This window comes from Notamacropus eugenii, chromosome 4 (assembly GCF_028372415.1).
Source record: "Notamacropus eugenii isolate mMacEug1 chromosome 4, mMacEug1.pri_v2, whole genome shotgun sequence".
Classification (NCBI taxonomy): domain Eukaryota; kingdom Metazoa; phylum Chordata; class Mammalia; order Diprotodontia; family Macropodidae; genus Notamacropus; species Notamacropus eugenii.
Window position 1 is genome coordinate 190,774,515 of NC_092875.1, and position 16,862 is coordinate 190,791,376.

At 38.7% G+C, this 16,862-nt stretch overlaps 1 protein-coding gene across 1 annotated transcript in view; it reads right to left on the bottom strand.

Moving 5' to 3' along the window:
• Positions 1-519: 519 nt before the first annotated feature.
• Positions 520-16,862, bottom strand: part of TPMT (thiopurine S-methyltransferase) — a 71,776-nt gene continuing 55,433 nt past the window's right edge. Inside the window, exons 9-10 of the mRNA XM_072603939.1 lie at positions 4,201-4,252; positions 520-547 (exon numbers count right to left, since the gene is read on the bottom strand). Coding sequence (XP_072460040.1) covers positions 535-547; positions 4,201-4,252 — 65 coding nt within the window. The 3' untranslated portion in view covers positions 520-534. The remainder of the gene's footprint in view (positions 548-4,200; positions 4,253-16,862) is intronic.

Here is a 16,862-nt window from a genome sequence, read left to right on the forward strand (position 1 = left end):
GCCAAAGGTGATGTGAGCTAATAAAGGGATAGTTCAATGTTCAGTTTTCAGAATATGAAAAGGGTGGCAATGCTGAGCTTTTTCCTAAAGTACATTAAGTCAAGCATGGAAGAAAAGGGGGCAGACAGAAGCAAGATCATGAAAGCATGTCAGAAACAGGAACCATATAAAATTTTGAGAAAAACAGTCAGGAAGTCCCTGAGAAAAGCAAGATAAGAGGAAAGCATATCCTTGAGATTCCTTTTAGCAGCAATATTCCCTAATTTTCTCATAGTGATTTTACTCATTTTAGCATCTACATTGTTGTGGTCGTTGAGTTGTTACAGTAGTATCCAACTCTTTGTGACCCCATTTGGCATTTTCTTGGCAAAAATACTGGAGTGGTTTGCCATTTTCTTCTCCAGTCCATTTTACAGATGAAGAAACTAAGGTAAACAGTGTTAGGCGACTTGTCTAGGGTCACACAGCTAATAAGTGTTTGAGGCTGGATTTGAACTCAGGAAGATGAGTCTTCTCGATTCCAAGCCCGGTATTTTATCCTCTGCACCTGCAATAAAAGAGTTAAATTATTTGAGAAGATAAAAAATTGTAAACATGCCAACTTCTCAACCTGGAACTAGTTCTTCAAGTTTGACTATCTTGTCAACACTACTAATCATTTGAATTATCATTGAATAATCATTTGAACTTGAATTAAGAGAGAAAGAAATACAGTCCTGAGTTTAGAGCTAACAGTGTTTGAATGTGAATCAAAATTTATTATTTTCATCAAAGTTATCAAGATAGGCAGATATGGAAGGATTACGAATGCTTAGTGATGTATATCAGAATTCTAATCACTGCTTTGACTTGTAACAGCTTGCCAGGTTTAAGGATGTTCCAATCTTTCTTTCTGCTGATGTCTACAAATACTGTGTTCTGCTTAAGCTTTAAGACTTGTATATATAATGTGTCCACTGAACAGTGTCAACAATTATGGTAGGCATCTGAGTCTTTGATTTGGAAATGGAAATAAAATATTTTGAAGAGTTGGGTTTCTGGATGGATTGAGAATGCCCAGCTCAAGCGCAAGCCAATGGGCTAAGCTTCACAAATGGGCTGATGCGAAGAAACTGGAGTGGAAAGTATTTTGATTATGGCGCCAAGAATTTTCAGTTGTCTCTGTCAAGTAGGTTAGCTTAGCCTTCCTTTCCATGAAGGGTTATAGCTAATATGTGAGAACTGATTTTCTCCCTTTTGTAACCAAGATTACTTTGTTGAATCTATCCAGTCTCTTACCTGAGCTTCAGTCCCATATCTCTAATTGCTCACCACCTATTGGATATCCCAGAGGTATCTCAAACTCAACATTTCCAGAACAGAACCCAGTCTTTTCTTCCAAACTCATCCTTCTTTCAAACTTCCCCATTTCTATTGAAGATGCTGACATTCTTCTGAGCCATCCAAGTCCAAAATCTTGTAATTATCCTTACCTCCTCCTTCTCCACTGCTCTCCTCCTCACCAAATCCAGTCAGTTGCCAAATCTCATCACTTCTGCCTCCACATCTCCCTCATCTGTACCCTTTTCTCTGCCGATCCAGCCACCTACTTTGGTTCATGCTCTTATCACCTCTAGCCTAGACTATTGAAATACCCTCTCATGATTTTCCGATCCCAAATCTTTAGCTTTTTCTACTCATCTTCCACATAACTGACAAAATGATTTTCCTAAAACACAGTTCTTCCTGTCACTCTTCTACTCAGTAAATTCCAGTGGCTCCCTATTACATCTAGAATTAAATATAAATGCCTGCATTAGCATTTAGATACCTTATCAACCTAGTTCCAACCAACCATTCCAGATTTACTATACATTATTTCATTTCATGTATTCTTTGTTCCAGCCAATGGACCTCACAAATTACACACCAATTCCCATTTCCATCCCTTTTTACAGGCTTTCCTCCATGCATGGAATGTACTCCCTCCTCACCTCTGCCTCTTAGAGCTGTTATTTCCTTCAAAAGTCAGTTCAAATGCTACCTTCTATCTGAGGCCTCTCCTCATCCCAGCAGCTAATGCCTCTCACTCAAAGTATTATCTGATCTTTATTTTTATATATTACACATTATGATATATGATATAATATATTATATACTATATATTATGATATATGTATGCATGTTCTCTGCCCCATTAGATTTCAAGCTCCTTGAGGGCAGACTGTTTTGCTTTTATTTTTCTATCCCCAATATCTTACACAGTGCCTGGTGCATGGTAGTTGTTTAATAAATGTTTCTTGATTGATTGATCAATCCTAATAGCAGTTTTTTGAGGTGGGTGGCAAAATGTTACTCTAATTTTACAGATGAGGAAATTGAGGTTCAAAGATTAAGCAACTCAGAATCAGAGCCCAGATCTGTTCTGACTCTTCCTTCCCATGATACCACAGGGCCTCCTTTCATGCTGGTCCTTTCTTGCCTGCTTGTTCTGAATTTTGATGCAGTTTGCTCTATGGTTTCATTGAATCAGATCCATCTGCCCCTAACCATGGCTATATTCCTTTTCTTTCCTATGTTCTCCAATTTTGCTTCAGTTCTACAACGCTGTACAGACCGCTTCTCCTCCTCACTGACTCTCCCTCTATTTCTTAAATTTCATTCATCCATTCATTCTGTTATTATGCCAAACTTAAGAAATGCCCAATAAAATGAATTTTCCATCATTGTGGAACAAGAAAAGAGGATGGTTCATAAAACTGTGGGTCTCTATTAAACAGAGCTTGCTTTTCTTTTTAAACTTGCAATAAATTCATTACGTAACTTTCAAAGATGTTCTACTTGGCCTGTAATTTCTTGTAGCCTTCCTCTTGTTCTCATTTCTCTCCCCTCCCCTCCAGAAGTCTGTCACTGTGTTTAGATCTGGTAGTTAAGGTTAAGAGGAATAAGGTTAACCGTTTTAAATAAAACCTTAGGTCAGTTGTGTGCTATAGTGGCTAGCTTCCTATAGAGTCAAAAATGCCTGGTCCATAGCCTACTTCTTAATACTTACCAGTCATAAAACTGTGTATATTCTTTGATCCAACAATACCACTACTAGGTCTGTATCCCATAGAGATCAAATACGAAGGAAAAAGACCTATTTATATGAAAGCATTTATAGCAGTTCTTTTTATGGTAGCTAAGAATTGGAAATTGAAGGGATGTCCACCAGTTGGGGAGTGTCTGAGTAAGTTGTAGTATGTGATTGTAATGGAAAATCATATTATACAATTTTTTTAAAATGGTGAGCAGGCTGATTTCAGAAAAACCTGAAAAGGCTTACACAAAATTGATGCAAAGTCAGTAAGCAGAACCAGGAGAACATTATACACAGTAACAGGAACACTGTACAAAGATCAACAGTGAATGACTTTTCTGTTTTCAGCAATACGATGAATGATTCAAGACAATTCCAAAAAATTCATGATGAAAAATGCTATTTTTTCAGAGAAAAAAATTGTCATCTGAATATAGACTGAAGCACACTATTTCTTCCTTCCTTCCTTTCTTTCATCCTTCCCTCCTTCCATCTTTCCTTTCTTCTTTCCTTTCTTTTTTCCTTCTTTTTTGTTTATTTTCTTGCACAAAATGACTAATATGAATATGTTTTGCATGATTCACACATGTATAACCTATATCAAATTACTTACTGTCTCAGGAAGGGGGAGAGAAGAGAGGGAGAGAGAAAATTTGGAACTCAAAAACTTTTTTAAAAAATTAATGTTAAATTGCATGACACAGCAGGTGCACACAGCCTCCTTTTGAGGAAGCTCAGATTTATCTCAAACACAGCCTGTGTTCACTAATTATTAGTCATTTCTTCTGCACCTGCTTTTCCTGGTTCTTCATTTATATGTTATCAGCAGCAAGATGCATCACTTTGGTTGGGTCACTGCTAAATATGGTACTCTCTGCATTTTATTTTAATGCGGTAAATAAAACAAAATAAAAAAAATAAAGAACTGGTCCAGATGTAAAAGCATTACGTAAAATGTCATCATAGGTTTGAGTATTGTCTTGAATATGTGGCAGGTTATATTGGGAGGGGTACACAAAGAGGCTGAATAGGTAAAAATAAAGGGGCATTTCCCTTGTCCTCTAAAAAAGAATGTTAAAAATTTTTCTTTATATGTAATTGGGGAAAAGTAAAATATTATTTAAATTTTTTAAAATACTTACCAGTTATGTGACCATAGGCTCGTCACAAACTTTGTGTTCTTAGTTCCTTGATCTGTGAAATAAAGATGATGATAATAATGGTTGGTTGTTGTCCTTCATATTTGAAGAGGACCAAAAGGACATCATTATGTCAAAGTCCATGTACCCTGTATCTAGCTGTGGCTAATCAGACCGATACAAGCTCAGAAGGCTCAACTACAGGTAGGGCACAAATAGTCTATATGAACATTTGGAATAGAGAGGTCTCTAAATTTGCCTATCTTATGATGCTCACTCCTTTCGAGCTATGGCAATTCTGCTTTGTAAATTAGCCTTTTCAAGCTAAATGATTTATCATCAGTACAGTAGCTGACCTTGATGCCATTTTTGTCCTGTAACATTGCTGAAAACATCAACATTGCAAAAAATCATGGGAACAAGTACAGCTCTGCTTCACTCCATTGTGCAAACATGCCATCTGCCTCATTTTCTTCCATTGTAAAATGAGAATAACTTACTGTAAACTGCTCAGCACAGGGCTTGGCACATACTAGGTACTATATAAAAGCTTATTCCTTTTCCCCTTCCCTGTAGTAACCCTCCTTCAGATATGCTGTGGGGCTCACATTTGGCAATGTGTATCAAATGCTACATAAATGTCAAGGTCATTTGCTTTATTTTCATTTCTGTGATCTCATGAGTGTAGGGAGCTCCTGGTAAGGAACTTTCTCTACTAATACACCTTCGGTGCATCTTATAATCTTGGAGCTGCTGGAATATCAAGAGGTTGCCAAAGGTCAAAGATCCAGTACGTGTTAGAGGCTGGACTTTTACCGGGATCTTCCAGACTCTAAAACCATTTTTCTTATGGACTGCACTAAGCTGCTTCTCAGTCAGTTGTTAATGTGTATCCATTAGAAAACTTTAGATCTCTTACTTTTGGTGATTGATCCTAGTCAAAGTTGTGAAGTACTACAAATTTGTACTCCAGCCCTTCCTTCAAGGATACTACTTGTTGACCCTTTCGCCCTCCTAGACCCAAATGCTCCCAGACTGTCTTCAACTGCCTAGAACTGTCCACGTGTGACTTCATATGTGGATAAAGTCCCTAGACTCTAAATCTTTCTTTTGTTTGCCATTTTTTAGAATTTACTGAGAGTCAGTAAGAAGAAAGAACCAGATTTAGAATTCTAAGACTTAGTTTCTAAACTTGAGTGTGGAGCTAAAAGGATTAAGTCTACTATTATGCTCTCACTTTTTTTCCCCTCAGGGTGGTTAAGGTATCACCCACCTTTCCACTCTTGTTTGCAAACTGTTGATGTAAATGTGAACCATTATTACCCGTTCTTGGACCACTAGGTGGTGCAATGAATAGAACGCTGGGCCTAAAATCGAGAAGACCCATCTCTCTGAGTTCAAGTCTGGCCTTAGACACTTACTAGTTGTGTGATCTTGGGTAAGTCACTTAACCCTGTTTGCCTCAATTCCCTCATCTGTAAAATGAGCTGGAGAAGGAAATGGCAAAGCATTTCAGCATCTTTGCCAAGAAAACTCCAAATGAGGTCATGAAGAGTTGGACACAATTGAAAACAACTAAACAACAAAATGTTCCATACCCTCAAAAAGCCTGGGGTACAGTAATGGGTAAATTAGATAATAATTGAGATCCTTTGCAATCCATAACTCTTCCAAACAGCCCCTTAAAGTCAATTAAAACACTTAGTTTCTAAAGCAAGCAAGTAGGGTAACAGAAATGGAAGTGGGGGTGGGGCAGGACACTAACCTAGGCAGGTGAGAGGAAATGTTTTAAAGAAGGCCAGTTTTTAGCTCTGCTCCAAGCACACTCAGTCCATTATTTCTCTACTTGTTTGGTTTGTTTTGTGAAGCAAAACTAAGCAGTTATCTTTTTATTAGATTTACAAGATACTAAGCAAATATATTCTTTAAATTTTTTTTCAATTATCAAACATTTCCCTTTTTTCTCCTTCACCCTCCCCTACACTAAATAAAAAAGAAAGAAAAGAAAAACTAAACTGTTCCTTCTGCCTCTAAGGTCAGCCCTGGCTCCAGGGCACTCCAGGTTCACTATGACCTGACTGGGTCATAGCAGGGAGAACAATAGTGGAAAGAACCCAGAGGGTGATTCACTTTCTACTCTCTCCAAAAAAGCCTGTAAATCCTGATGTTTAGTTCAGCCATTATCCCTAATCTGCGAAAAAGCATCCGAACAAGTACAGCTCTGCTTCACTCCATTGTGCAAACATGCCATCTGCCTCACTTCTTCCATTGTAAAATGAGAATAACTTTCTCTCTGGTAGGTATTATTTTTCCTCCATTTATTTATTTATTTATAGTTTTCAGCATTCACATCCATAAAATTTTGAGTTTTAAATTTACTCTCCTCTTTCTCCATCCCCCTCCCCAAGACATCATGCAATCTTATATAGGCTGTATTTATACATTCATATTAAACATATTTTCACATTAATCATGACGTAAAGAAGAATTGGAACTAATAGGAGGAACCATGAGAAAGAAACAAAACAGAACAAAAAGGAGAGCAAATAGTGTGTATGCTTCCATCTGCATTCACACTCCAAATTCTTTCTCTGGACGTGGACAGCATTTTCCATTGTGGGTCTTTTGAAGTTGTCTTTCATCCTTGCATTGTTGAGAAGAACTAAGTCTCTCAAAGTCAGTCAATATACAGTGTGGCTGTAACTGTGTACTATGTTCTCCTGGTTCTGCTCACTTCACTCAGTGTCAGTTCATATAAGTCTTTCCAGGCCTCTCTGAAGTCCACCAATTTCATCATTTCTTATAGTGCAATAGTATTCCATTACATTCATATATCACAACTTGTTCAGCCATTCCCCAATTAATGGGTATCCTCTCAATTTCCAATTCTTTGCTACCACAAAAAGAGCTGCTACAAATATTTTTTGTACATGTGGGTCCTTTTCTCATTTTTATGATCTCTTTGGGATAGAAGTGATATCACTGGGTCAAAGGGTATGCATAGTTTGATAGCCCTTTGTTCCAAATTGTTCTCCAGAATGACTGGATCAGTTCACATCTCTATCAACAATGCACTAATGTTCCAATTTTCCCACATCTTCTCCAATGTTTATCATTTTTCTGTTTTGTTATGTTAGCCAATCTGACAGGTGTGATAAGGTGGTATCAGGTAGGTATTCAATGCAGCAAAGATGAAGATGAAATACATGCCAGGTATGGTGGACAACCTATGTAAAGACATAGATATGGGAAATGGAGTACTATGTATGGGAGGGAGCAAGCAGGCCAATTTTGCTACATCACATAATATGTAAAGGACAGTAACATACACTAAGCCTGGAAAGGTAGACTGGAAACATATCATGAAGGGCTTTAACTATCAAGGGAAGGAGTTCATATTTTTATCACCTTGGTGTGTGAAGGATGAATTAGAGAGGGGAAAGACTGGACGCAGGAAGACCAATTAAATGGCTATACCAAGAGTCCAGGTCAAAGAAACAAGAGCCTCAAATAGTACCAACAATTAAATAAATGTTTTAGACCGGGTCTGCACAATATATGGCCCATGGGCCATTGCAGCCTGCTCGTATGTTGTGCAGGCCCGTTTTACATTCTCTACATTTTTCACAGGCTTCCTGTGCTTTCAAGATCCAGGATAACCTTCACACTTGCCAGAGCTGGGCTTTGTGAAGCAAAACAGTGAACAGTGAAACCAAAACAGTCAAGGTTTACTTGCCAGATTTTGGTAGGTTTTCCTCTAGCACTTTCATAAGCTTGCTATTCTGAATATAGAATTAGACAAGATAGAGGAGTAAGATCAAGAATATCATGGCAAATCCTGGGGGGAGTGGAGCAAGAAGAAAAGGGCTTGGTATGGCTGTTCAGTTATTTTCAATCAAGTCTGATACTTCATGACCCCTTTTGGGGTTTCCTTGGCAAAGATACTGGAGTGGTTTGCCATTTCCTTCTCCAGTTCATTTTACAGATGAGGAAAATGAGGCAAACAGGGTTAAGTGACTTGCTCAGGGTCACACAGCTAGCAAATGTCTGAGGCCAGATTTGAAACCAGTCTTCCTGATTCTAGGCCTGAGTGCTCTATCCACTGTGCCACCTAGCTGCCCCATGTAGCATTCTAGTATTTGATAAATCTAAGTACACAGACTAATAAGGAAGTGACTCTAATTGATAAGCATTTCTGCTGCCAAAAATGGAAAATAGCTTGATGGAAAATAGGGTTAGACTATAAAACCCAGAATAGATTTAGATCTTATTTACAGACCAGAGTAAATTCCAAATGGATAAATGGTCTAAATTCCCCCCAAAAATACGCTGTTTAAAAATTGGAGAACAGAGTTATATTATAAGAAGACAGAAGATACAAGACAAAACTGATCCTAGCTATTCAGAAAATTAATAAACTTTTGCATAAATAAAATTAATACAGCTAGAATCTGAAAAAAAAGCTGCAAATTGAGAAAAATATTTCTACTAAACATCTCTAATAAAGTCTGACATCCACAAACAAGTTTTCCTCTGGCGCCAAACAGCATAAATTTAATTCCTCTTCATTGTAGAAATCTTTCAAATATTTGAACAAAATAAATTTCATTCCAATTCATTATAGAAACCTTTCAAATATTTGAACACGGATATCACAGCCTCCATGAGTCTTTTCTTCTCCAAGTTAACTATTCCCCACTCCAGCCTTTCTCTTAAGGAACAGACTAAAAACCCTTCCCCATCTTGGTTGTTCTCTGATGCTGTCCACTTTATCAATGTCCTTTCTAAACTATTAGCATTCAGAGCTGAACACAAAACTTCAGATGTGATTTAACTAGGGGAAATTCCAGAAAGACAATCACCTCCTTATTCATGGAAGCTCCACCCCTCTTTTAATGCAGCTTGAGACTGAATTCGCTTTGGGGGCTGCCAAGTTGCAGTTGTCTGAGCCTTAGAAAAGATAAGCGATATGACCAACATACTGCCAGTAAGTGCTAGATGTGGTCTTGTGACCCCAAGTCCAGCACTCCATCAACAAAGCTATGCTACCTGTCAGCTGAGACATATCCTATAAAAAGCTAGCACATCACCTTATTTTTCTGAGAGTTAAAAATATCCAATCTGGGGGTCAGAGAGTTAAATAAAAATTCAGTAAAGAGACCTTGGAATTCCCTGGACTAACTTCGAAATATGCTGGCCTTTTGCCAAAATGGTCACTCTCACTGGAATGTTTTAAGTGAGCATTTTGGATCACAGAAACAGTGAATTTCAGAGTGAAAGGGAACCTTATAGATTTTCTAATTGAGCCCCTTTATAGTTAAGATGAAGGAACTGAGGCAGAGCAAATCCAATGAGGCTTAGTTATTTAGCAGTCAGCAGTGAATGCACTCAATAGTTTGCAACAGAGAAAAATCCCTAAAAGGTATAGAGGTCTTTCTCCAATTCAGTCATCCAAATCAATCTTCTCTGGTAAAGAAGATTGTTTAGTTTAAATTCCAGTCCAGGTGACTGTATGCTATCTACTCGATTCGAATTGAACCAGTATTTTAAATCCATACGAACTACCTTGCTTTTCAAACTTTGTTCCCTCAACTTTTTAGTCAAATGAGCTTTAGTGCTTGAGAAGAAACAGAATGCTTACTTCTTATTCCATACAGAGATTGATTCTTAGTAGGAAAACAAAAAAAAATCCTGACACAACAGCAATTTTTGAAGGACAGCTTCAACTGTAATTTACAAAGTAATTGCATAAATAAAGTAATTCAGATGAGACCTGGGAAACTTAAGGAAAATCAAGGGATTTCTCTCTTCAGTCACCTCTAAAACAAAACAAAACACAACACAACAAAATAAAATGTAAGGACGGGAGAGAAGAAACAAACCAATAAGTTATTTTTTTTTCCCCACTAATTCACTGTTGGTGAAACTGCGAGCTGATCCAGTCATTTTGGAGAGCAACCTGGAATGAAGCTCCAGGAGTTATTAAACTGCCTTTGACCCAACAATACCACTACTACGTCTATTTTCAAAAATGACTGGGGAAAAAGGAAAAGAACCTATATGTTCTAAAATATTTATAGCAGCTCTCTTTGGGTTGGCGAAGAACTGAAAATTGCTGGGATGCTTAGCAATTGGAAATGGCTGAACAAGTTATGGTTTATGATGTAATACTACTGTGCTATAAGAAATGATGAGCTCAATGATTGTAGAAAAACTTGGAAAGACTTGAACAAAATAATGAAGAGCAAAATGAACAGAATTAAGAGAACACTGTATACAGTAATGACAGTATTGTTTTAAGAACATCTTTGGACAACTACGTCATTTTGAATATTATAAATGCCCAGATTAGCTACAAGGAAGGAAGGAAGATGCAATCTGTTTCCAGAGAAAGAACTGATAAAAACTACAATAAATTCTATCTCTACACAAATGCTTTTCTTCTCATATTTTAAGCTTGTTTGTCCAAATATGACTTTAAGTATTTCTAGAAAAAGATCACCCCACAGTTCATGAGATAGGAGTTCTTTAAACAAAGGAAAAACAAGCCAGTTCAGTTAGAATCACAGAATCATAGAAGAGGAAGAAGAAGAAGGAGAAGAAGAAGAAGAAGAAGAAGAAGAAGAAGAAGAAGAAGAAGAAGAGGAGGAGGAGGAGGAGGAGGAGGAGGAGGAGGAGGAGGAAGACGAGGACGAGGACGAGGACGAGGAGGAGGACGAGGAGGAGGACGAGGAGGATGAGGAGAAGAAGGAGGAGGAGAAGGAGGAGGAGAAGAAGGAGAAGGAGAAGACCTCATTCATCAGTTTTCCAAGCTTCCAGCCAATTCAGGAATCTTTTATAGAGCAGGTAACCTCCCTCTGAAGGCATTCTTTGAGAGGGAACTCATTGTTTTACAAGGCAATACATTCCTGTTTAAAATGGTTTTAATTGTTAGGAAGATTTTCTCATATTACTTCGAAACTTATGCTTTGCAATGTCCAATTCTGTTTTATTCCTTTGGAGATCCACAAAATACATCTAATTCCTGTTCCTGAAAATAGCACCTGAAGTTTTGGAAGATAACAGCTGTGTCCACTCCCATCCCATTCCTCAATCCCCTGCCAAAAACAAACAAACTATAGTTCTCTTCTCCAGACTAAACATCCCTAGTTCCTTCCTTCAGGGTTTCTTCCTCTGAAATGGTCTCTATTTCAGCGTCTTCACCATTCTGGTGATGCTCCTAAAGCCTCTCAAAGTCTCTTCTTAAATATGGCACCTTCAATAAAACTGAATATGCTACTCCAGATAGAATCCAACAGGCACATAGCTTGATTTGGATACTTGCTTCTATTAACCTTGAGGTTGTGGTAGCAGTTACACACATCACACTTGATCTATATGGAGCTTTTGAAAAGCCTTTGGTTTTTTTTCCCCTGAAGGAATTGCTGGGGAGCCAAATCTCCAATATCAAACAAAGTTAATTTTTTTGAACCTTAGTATGGGATTTTATGTTTACTCCTTTGAAATTTATCTTTTTAGTTTCAGCCCCTCCTTCCTGTCTGTTGAAATATTTTTGAATCTTAATTCTGTCATCAAGTAGATTAGCTTTCCCTCCTACTCTCTTCACCCAAGGCACAGGAATGAGAATAACAAGAAATGAGCTGGAAGGCTAGAGGACTTACACATAGTAAGTACTTAATAAATGTTTAATTGAATTGAAGCTCAGAGTTCTCACTAGTAGGTACCAATGGAGGCCATTCTCAGGCTGATCGGTAAGTCCATGATGGTATTGGTTGAAATAACTGAAGTAAGTACTAGAAAGTTCAACTGAAATAAGGGGAAGGTATCAGGGCACTGAAGAGATGAGACCAAACAGATGAGAGTGAATGAATTCAAGGCACAAGCTGGGGATTCCAAAGCCACCAAATGTTGTTTGTCCTTCATTCTCGAAGAGGACCACTGACATCAGGAGGGTGATGTCTTGACTTACAAGTGAAATGGATTTAAATGAGGGCTGTGCAAAGTCATCAGTCTCACTGTCTCCTTCAGAGTCACTGGAGCCCAGTAGCAAGACATAGGTCAAGACAACTGTAGATGACCCTGGATACGGTGGGAGACCCTTCCAAAGTCACAGCACACAGATGAAATAATCAAAAAGTCCAGAAATAAGTACTAGAATAAGAGGATCAAAGATCTGGTTGATATCAGAGTCAGAGCAATTCAGGGAGGACTTAAGTTGGAAACTTAAAACAGATAGACTGGGATCAGGAGGAATAAGTACTCTAGTATTTTGCTACAAGTATACTTTATAGTTTGCAGAATCAATTTTATTTTACTCTGTTTTGAAAATCAGGGCCATACTCATCTGTCTCAAGTCTTTTGACACCTCTCTCAGTAATTCCTCAGATTATGGACATTGGTGTCCTCATGGATATACATTCTTTCAGTACCCTGGAATACATTTTTCCTCAGTCAAGTTCACTTTGTTTATTCACTTTTATTCTAAAAACTGGTAATACAAATATACTTCAGTTGTTGCTTTGAACTTTTTTCTTATTCTTTTCTGAGAATTATGGGACTTTTATTTGATATTCATTTTCTATCTCAGTTATGCCTGTTGTCCTTCATTGTATCTGGTCCTAAAGTTTTACATGGGCATTTTTATCCATTCCTCATAAATTACAGCTTAAACCCTCTTGATCAGTTGGGAAAATCTCTTGTTCTTCCTTCCTCTGGTAGGAGCATATATTTGTTCTGTCTGGTACATAGTAGGCACTTAATATGTTTATTAATCTATTCATTGGTCCAAAAACCTCCCAATTTCTGTCCTTCCACACCTGGTGAGCAAACGATTCATTTCCAATAGTCTACAAACATTATCCATGCTATCATATTTTAGTTTCTTCACCAGGATATCACCAGATTTAGATTTCATTTTTTTTTCCTGTGGTGCTATTCATTCACAAGTTTATCAGCAGAAGTAGAGAGTGATCAAAAGGTTTGCTCAGTTTATAAATTTTTATGATATTTATATCTACAAAACAGAAAAAAAATGCATTATCAATTAGCCATACGAATAGGAAGACTCTTCTTCTCTGAGTCATGTTCCTATACTAGCCAACCTTCAGACTGGTTACAATTCTCCTCTTCTTTCTCAGAATCCCTTTTCTTCTTTATTTCTTTCCTGGATTATTTCTTCTATTCTGTCTAGGTAAAGTACAGAATGAAGCTGTTCCCAATATTTTACCTTTTCAAGGTGTGGGCAGCTAGGTGGTGCAGTGGATAGAGCACCAGTGTAGGAGTCAGGAGGACCTGAGTTCAAATCTCACCTCAGACACTTGACACTCACTAGCTGTGTGACCTTGGGCAAGTCACTTAACCCCAATTGCCTCATCCTGGGTCATCTCCAGTCATCCTGATGAATATCTGGTCACTGGATCCAGATGGCTCTGAAGGAGAAGTGAGGCTAGTGACCTGCACAGCCCTCCCTCACTCAAAAAACAAAGTCAAGTGCAAGTCCTGTCATTATTTCTCTGATGGCATGGTCTTCTTCAGCAGTGAAGGATAAACACACACGCTACCTTTTCAAGCGGGAAAATTAATTAGTTTTTAAAATACACAGTGCTTTGTGTGGGAACAAAGAACTGGAAACAAAGTACCTTCTATCAATTGGGGAATGCCTAGCAAATTTTGGTAAATGAATGGAATAGAGTATTATTTAGCATTGTAAAAATGGTGATTATGAAGATTTCAAAGAAGCATGGAAAGTCTTTTTTAAAAATTTATTTATTTAACTTTTAACATTAATTTTCACAAAATTTTGGGTTCCAAATTTTCTCCCCATTTGTCCCCTCCCACCACCCCAAAACACCAAGCATTCTAATTGCCCCTATCACCAATCTGCCCTCTCTTCTATCATCCCTCCCTTCCCTTGTCCCTATATTCTCTTTTGTCCCGTAGGGCCAGATAACTTTCTGTACCCCATTACTTGTATTTCTTACTTCCTAGCAGCAAGAACAATACTAGACAGTTGTTCCTATAACTTTGAGTTCCAACTTCTCTTCATCCCTCCCTCCCCACCCATTCTCTTTGGGAAAGCAAGCAATTCAATATAGGCCATATCTGTGTAGTATTGCAAATGACTTCCATAATAGTCATGTTGTGTAAGACTAACTATATTTCCCTCCATCCTGTCCTGCCCCCCATTGCTTCTGTTCTCTCTTTTGATCCTGTCCCTCCCCAAGAGTGTTGACTTCAGATTGCTCTCTCCTTCCATTGTCCTCCCTTCCATCATCCCCCCAACCCTGCTTATCCCCTTCTCCCCCACTTTCCTGTATTGTAAGATAGGTTTTCATACCAAAATGAGTGTGTATTTTGTTCCTTCCTTGAGTCAAGTGTGATGAGAGTAAACTTCATGTTTTTCTCTCACCTCCCCTCTTTTTCCCTCCACTGTCTTTTGCTTGCCTCTTTTATGAGAGATAATTTGCCCCATTCCATTTCTCCCTTTCTCCTCCCAATATATTTCTCTCTCACTGCTTAATTTCATTTTTTTTAAAGATACGATCCCATCCTATTCCATTCACTCTGTGCTGTGTGTGTGTGTGTGTGTGTGTGTGTGTGTGTGTGTGTAATCCCACCAACTACCCAGATACTGAAAAGTTTCAAGAGTTACAAATATTGTATTTCCATGTAGGAATGTAAACAGTTCCACTTTAGTAAGTCCCTTATGACTTCTCTTTGCTGTTTACCTTTTCATGCTTCTTTTCTTTCTTGTGTTTGAAAGTCAAATTTTCTTTTCAGCTCTGGTCTTTTCATCAAGAATGCTTGAAAGTCCTTGATTTCATTAAAAGACCATTTTTTTCCCCTGAAGTATTATACTCAGTTTTGCTGGGTAGGTGATTCTTGGTTTTAGTCCTAGTTCCTTTGACTTCTGGAATATCCTATTCCACACCCTTCGATCCCTTAATGTAGAAGCTGCTAGATCTTGTGTTATCCTGATTGCATTTCCACAATATTGGAATTGTTTCTTTCTAGCTGCTTGCAATATTTTCTTCTTGACCAGGGAACTCTGGAATTTGGCCACAATGTTTGGATCTCTTTCAAGAGATGATCTGTGGATTCCTTGGATACTTATTTTGCCCTCTGGTTCTGGAATCTCAGGGCAGTTTTCCTTGAGAATTTCATGAAAGATGATGTCTAGGCTCTTTTTCTGATCATGGCTTTCAGGCAGTCCAATAATTTTTAAATTGTCTCTCCTGGATCTATTTTCCAGGTCAGTTGTTCTTCCAATGAGATATTTCACATTATCTTCCATTTTTTCATTCTTTTGGTTTTGTTTTGTGATTTCTTGGTTTCTCATAAAGTCATTAGCCTCCATCTGTTCCATTCTAATTTTGAAAGAACTATTTTCTTCAGTGAGCTTTTGGACCTCCTTTTCCATTTGGCTAATTCTGCTTTTGAAAGCATTCTTCTCCTCATTGGCTTTTTGAATCTCTTTTGCCAATTGAGTTAGCCTATTTTTCAAGGTGCTACTTTCTTCAGCATTTTTTGGGGTCTCCTTTAGCAAGCTGTTGACTTGCTTTTTATGATTTTCTTGCATCTCTCTCATTTCTCTTCCCAATTTTTCCTCCACCTCTCTTACTTGATTTTCAAAATCCTTTTTGAGCTCTTCCATGGCCTGAGCCCAGGAATATTTATTTTGGATGTGTGGGATACAGAAGCCTTGACTTCTATGTCTTTCCCTGATGGTAAGCATTGTTCTTCCTCATCTGAAAGGATGGGAGGAGATATCTGTTCCCCAAGAAAGTAACTTTCTATGGTCTTATTTTTTTTCCCTCTTTTCTGGGTATTTTCCCAGCCAGTGACTTGACTTCTGAGTTTCCTCTCCACACCCACCTGGCCTCCAGATCCACCCAGCTAGTGCTTGGGGTCTGAGATTCAAATGCTGCTTCCCAGTCTCAGGGCTTTTGGTGGGGGCAGGGCTGCTATTCAGTGTGAGATTAAGTTCAGGTGCTCAGGTGGGGGCAGGGCCACCACATGGGCTCAGTTCCCTCAGGGGGTTTATGCTGAGACCTTCAACAATGGATCCGAGCTCCTGCCTGCTTTGGGAGCCCCTGTCCACTGCTACCCCTGCTGCTGCCTCCTGAGGGGGCCTGAGTTATGGGGACACCTCACTGCCCTCTCGACTAGCCAAAGAGACCGTTTCACTGACCTTCGGCACCTGTGGGTGGAGGGACCTGTGCAGCTGCTGGAGATTCCATCCCTGAAGCCTGCTCAGGTCTGCTCCTCTCAGTGCTGCGTGGCCAAGGCAGGGCTGGGCTCCGCTCTGGGTCCAGGGCGCGATAGACCTTTCGGGTCAGTTTTTCAGGGCTCTCTGGAACAGAAATCTCCCCCGCTCCGTTGTTCTGTGGCTTCTGCTGCTCCAGGATTTGTTGGGAGTTCTTCTTTACAGGAATTTTATGGGCTGTGGGTTTCAGAGCTAGCATATGTGTGTCTTTCTACTCCACCATCTTCCATGGAAAGTCTTATATCAGCAAATGCATAGTGAAGTAAGTAGAACCAGGAAAAGTATCCTACACAATGAGTATAATAGTGCAGATGAAAAGAAAAAAGAAGTTGAATCCTGTGGAACCATTAAATTATAATGACTAAGGAGCTTAGCTCTGGAGGAGAGTGGAAAAAATTCA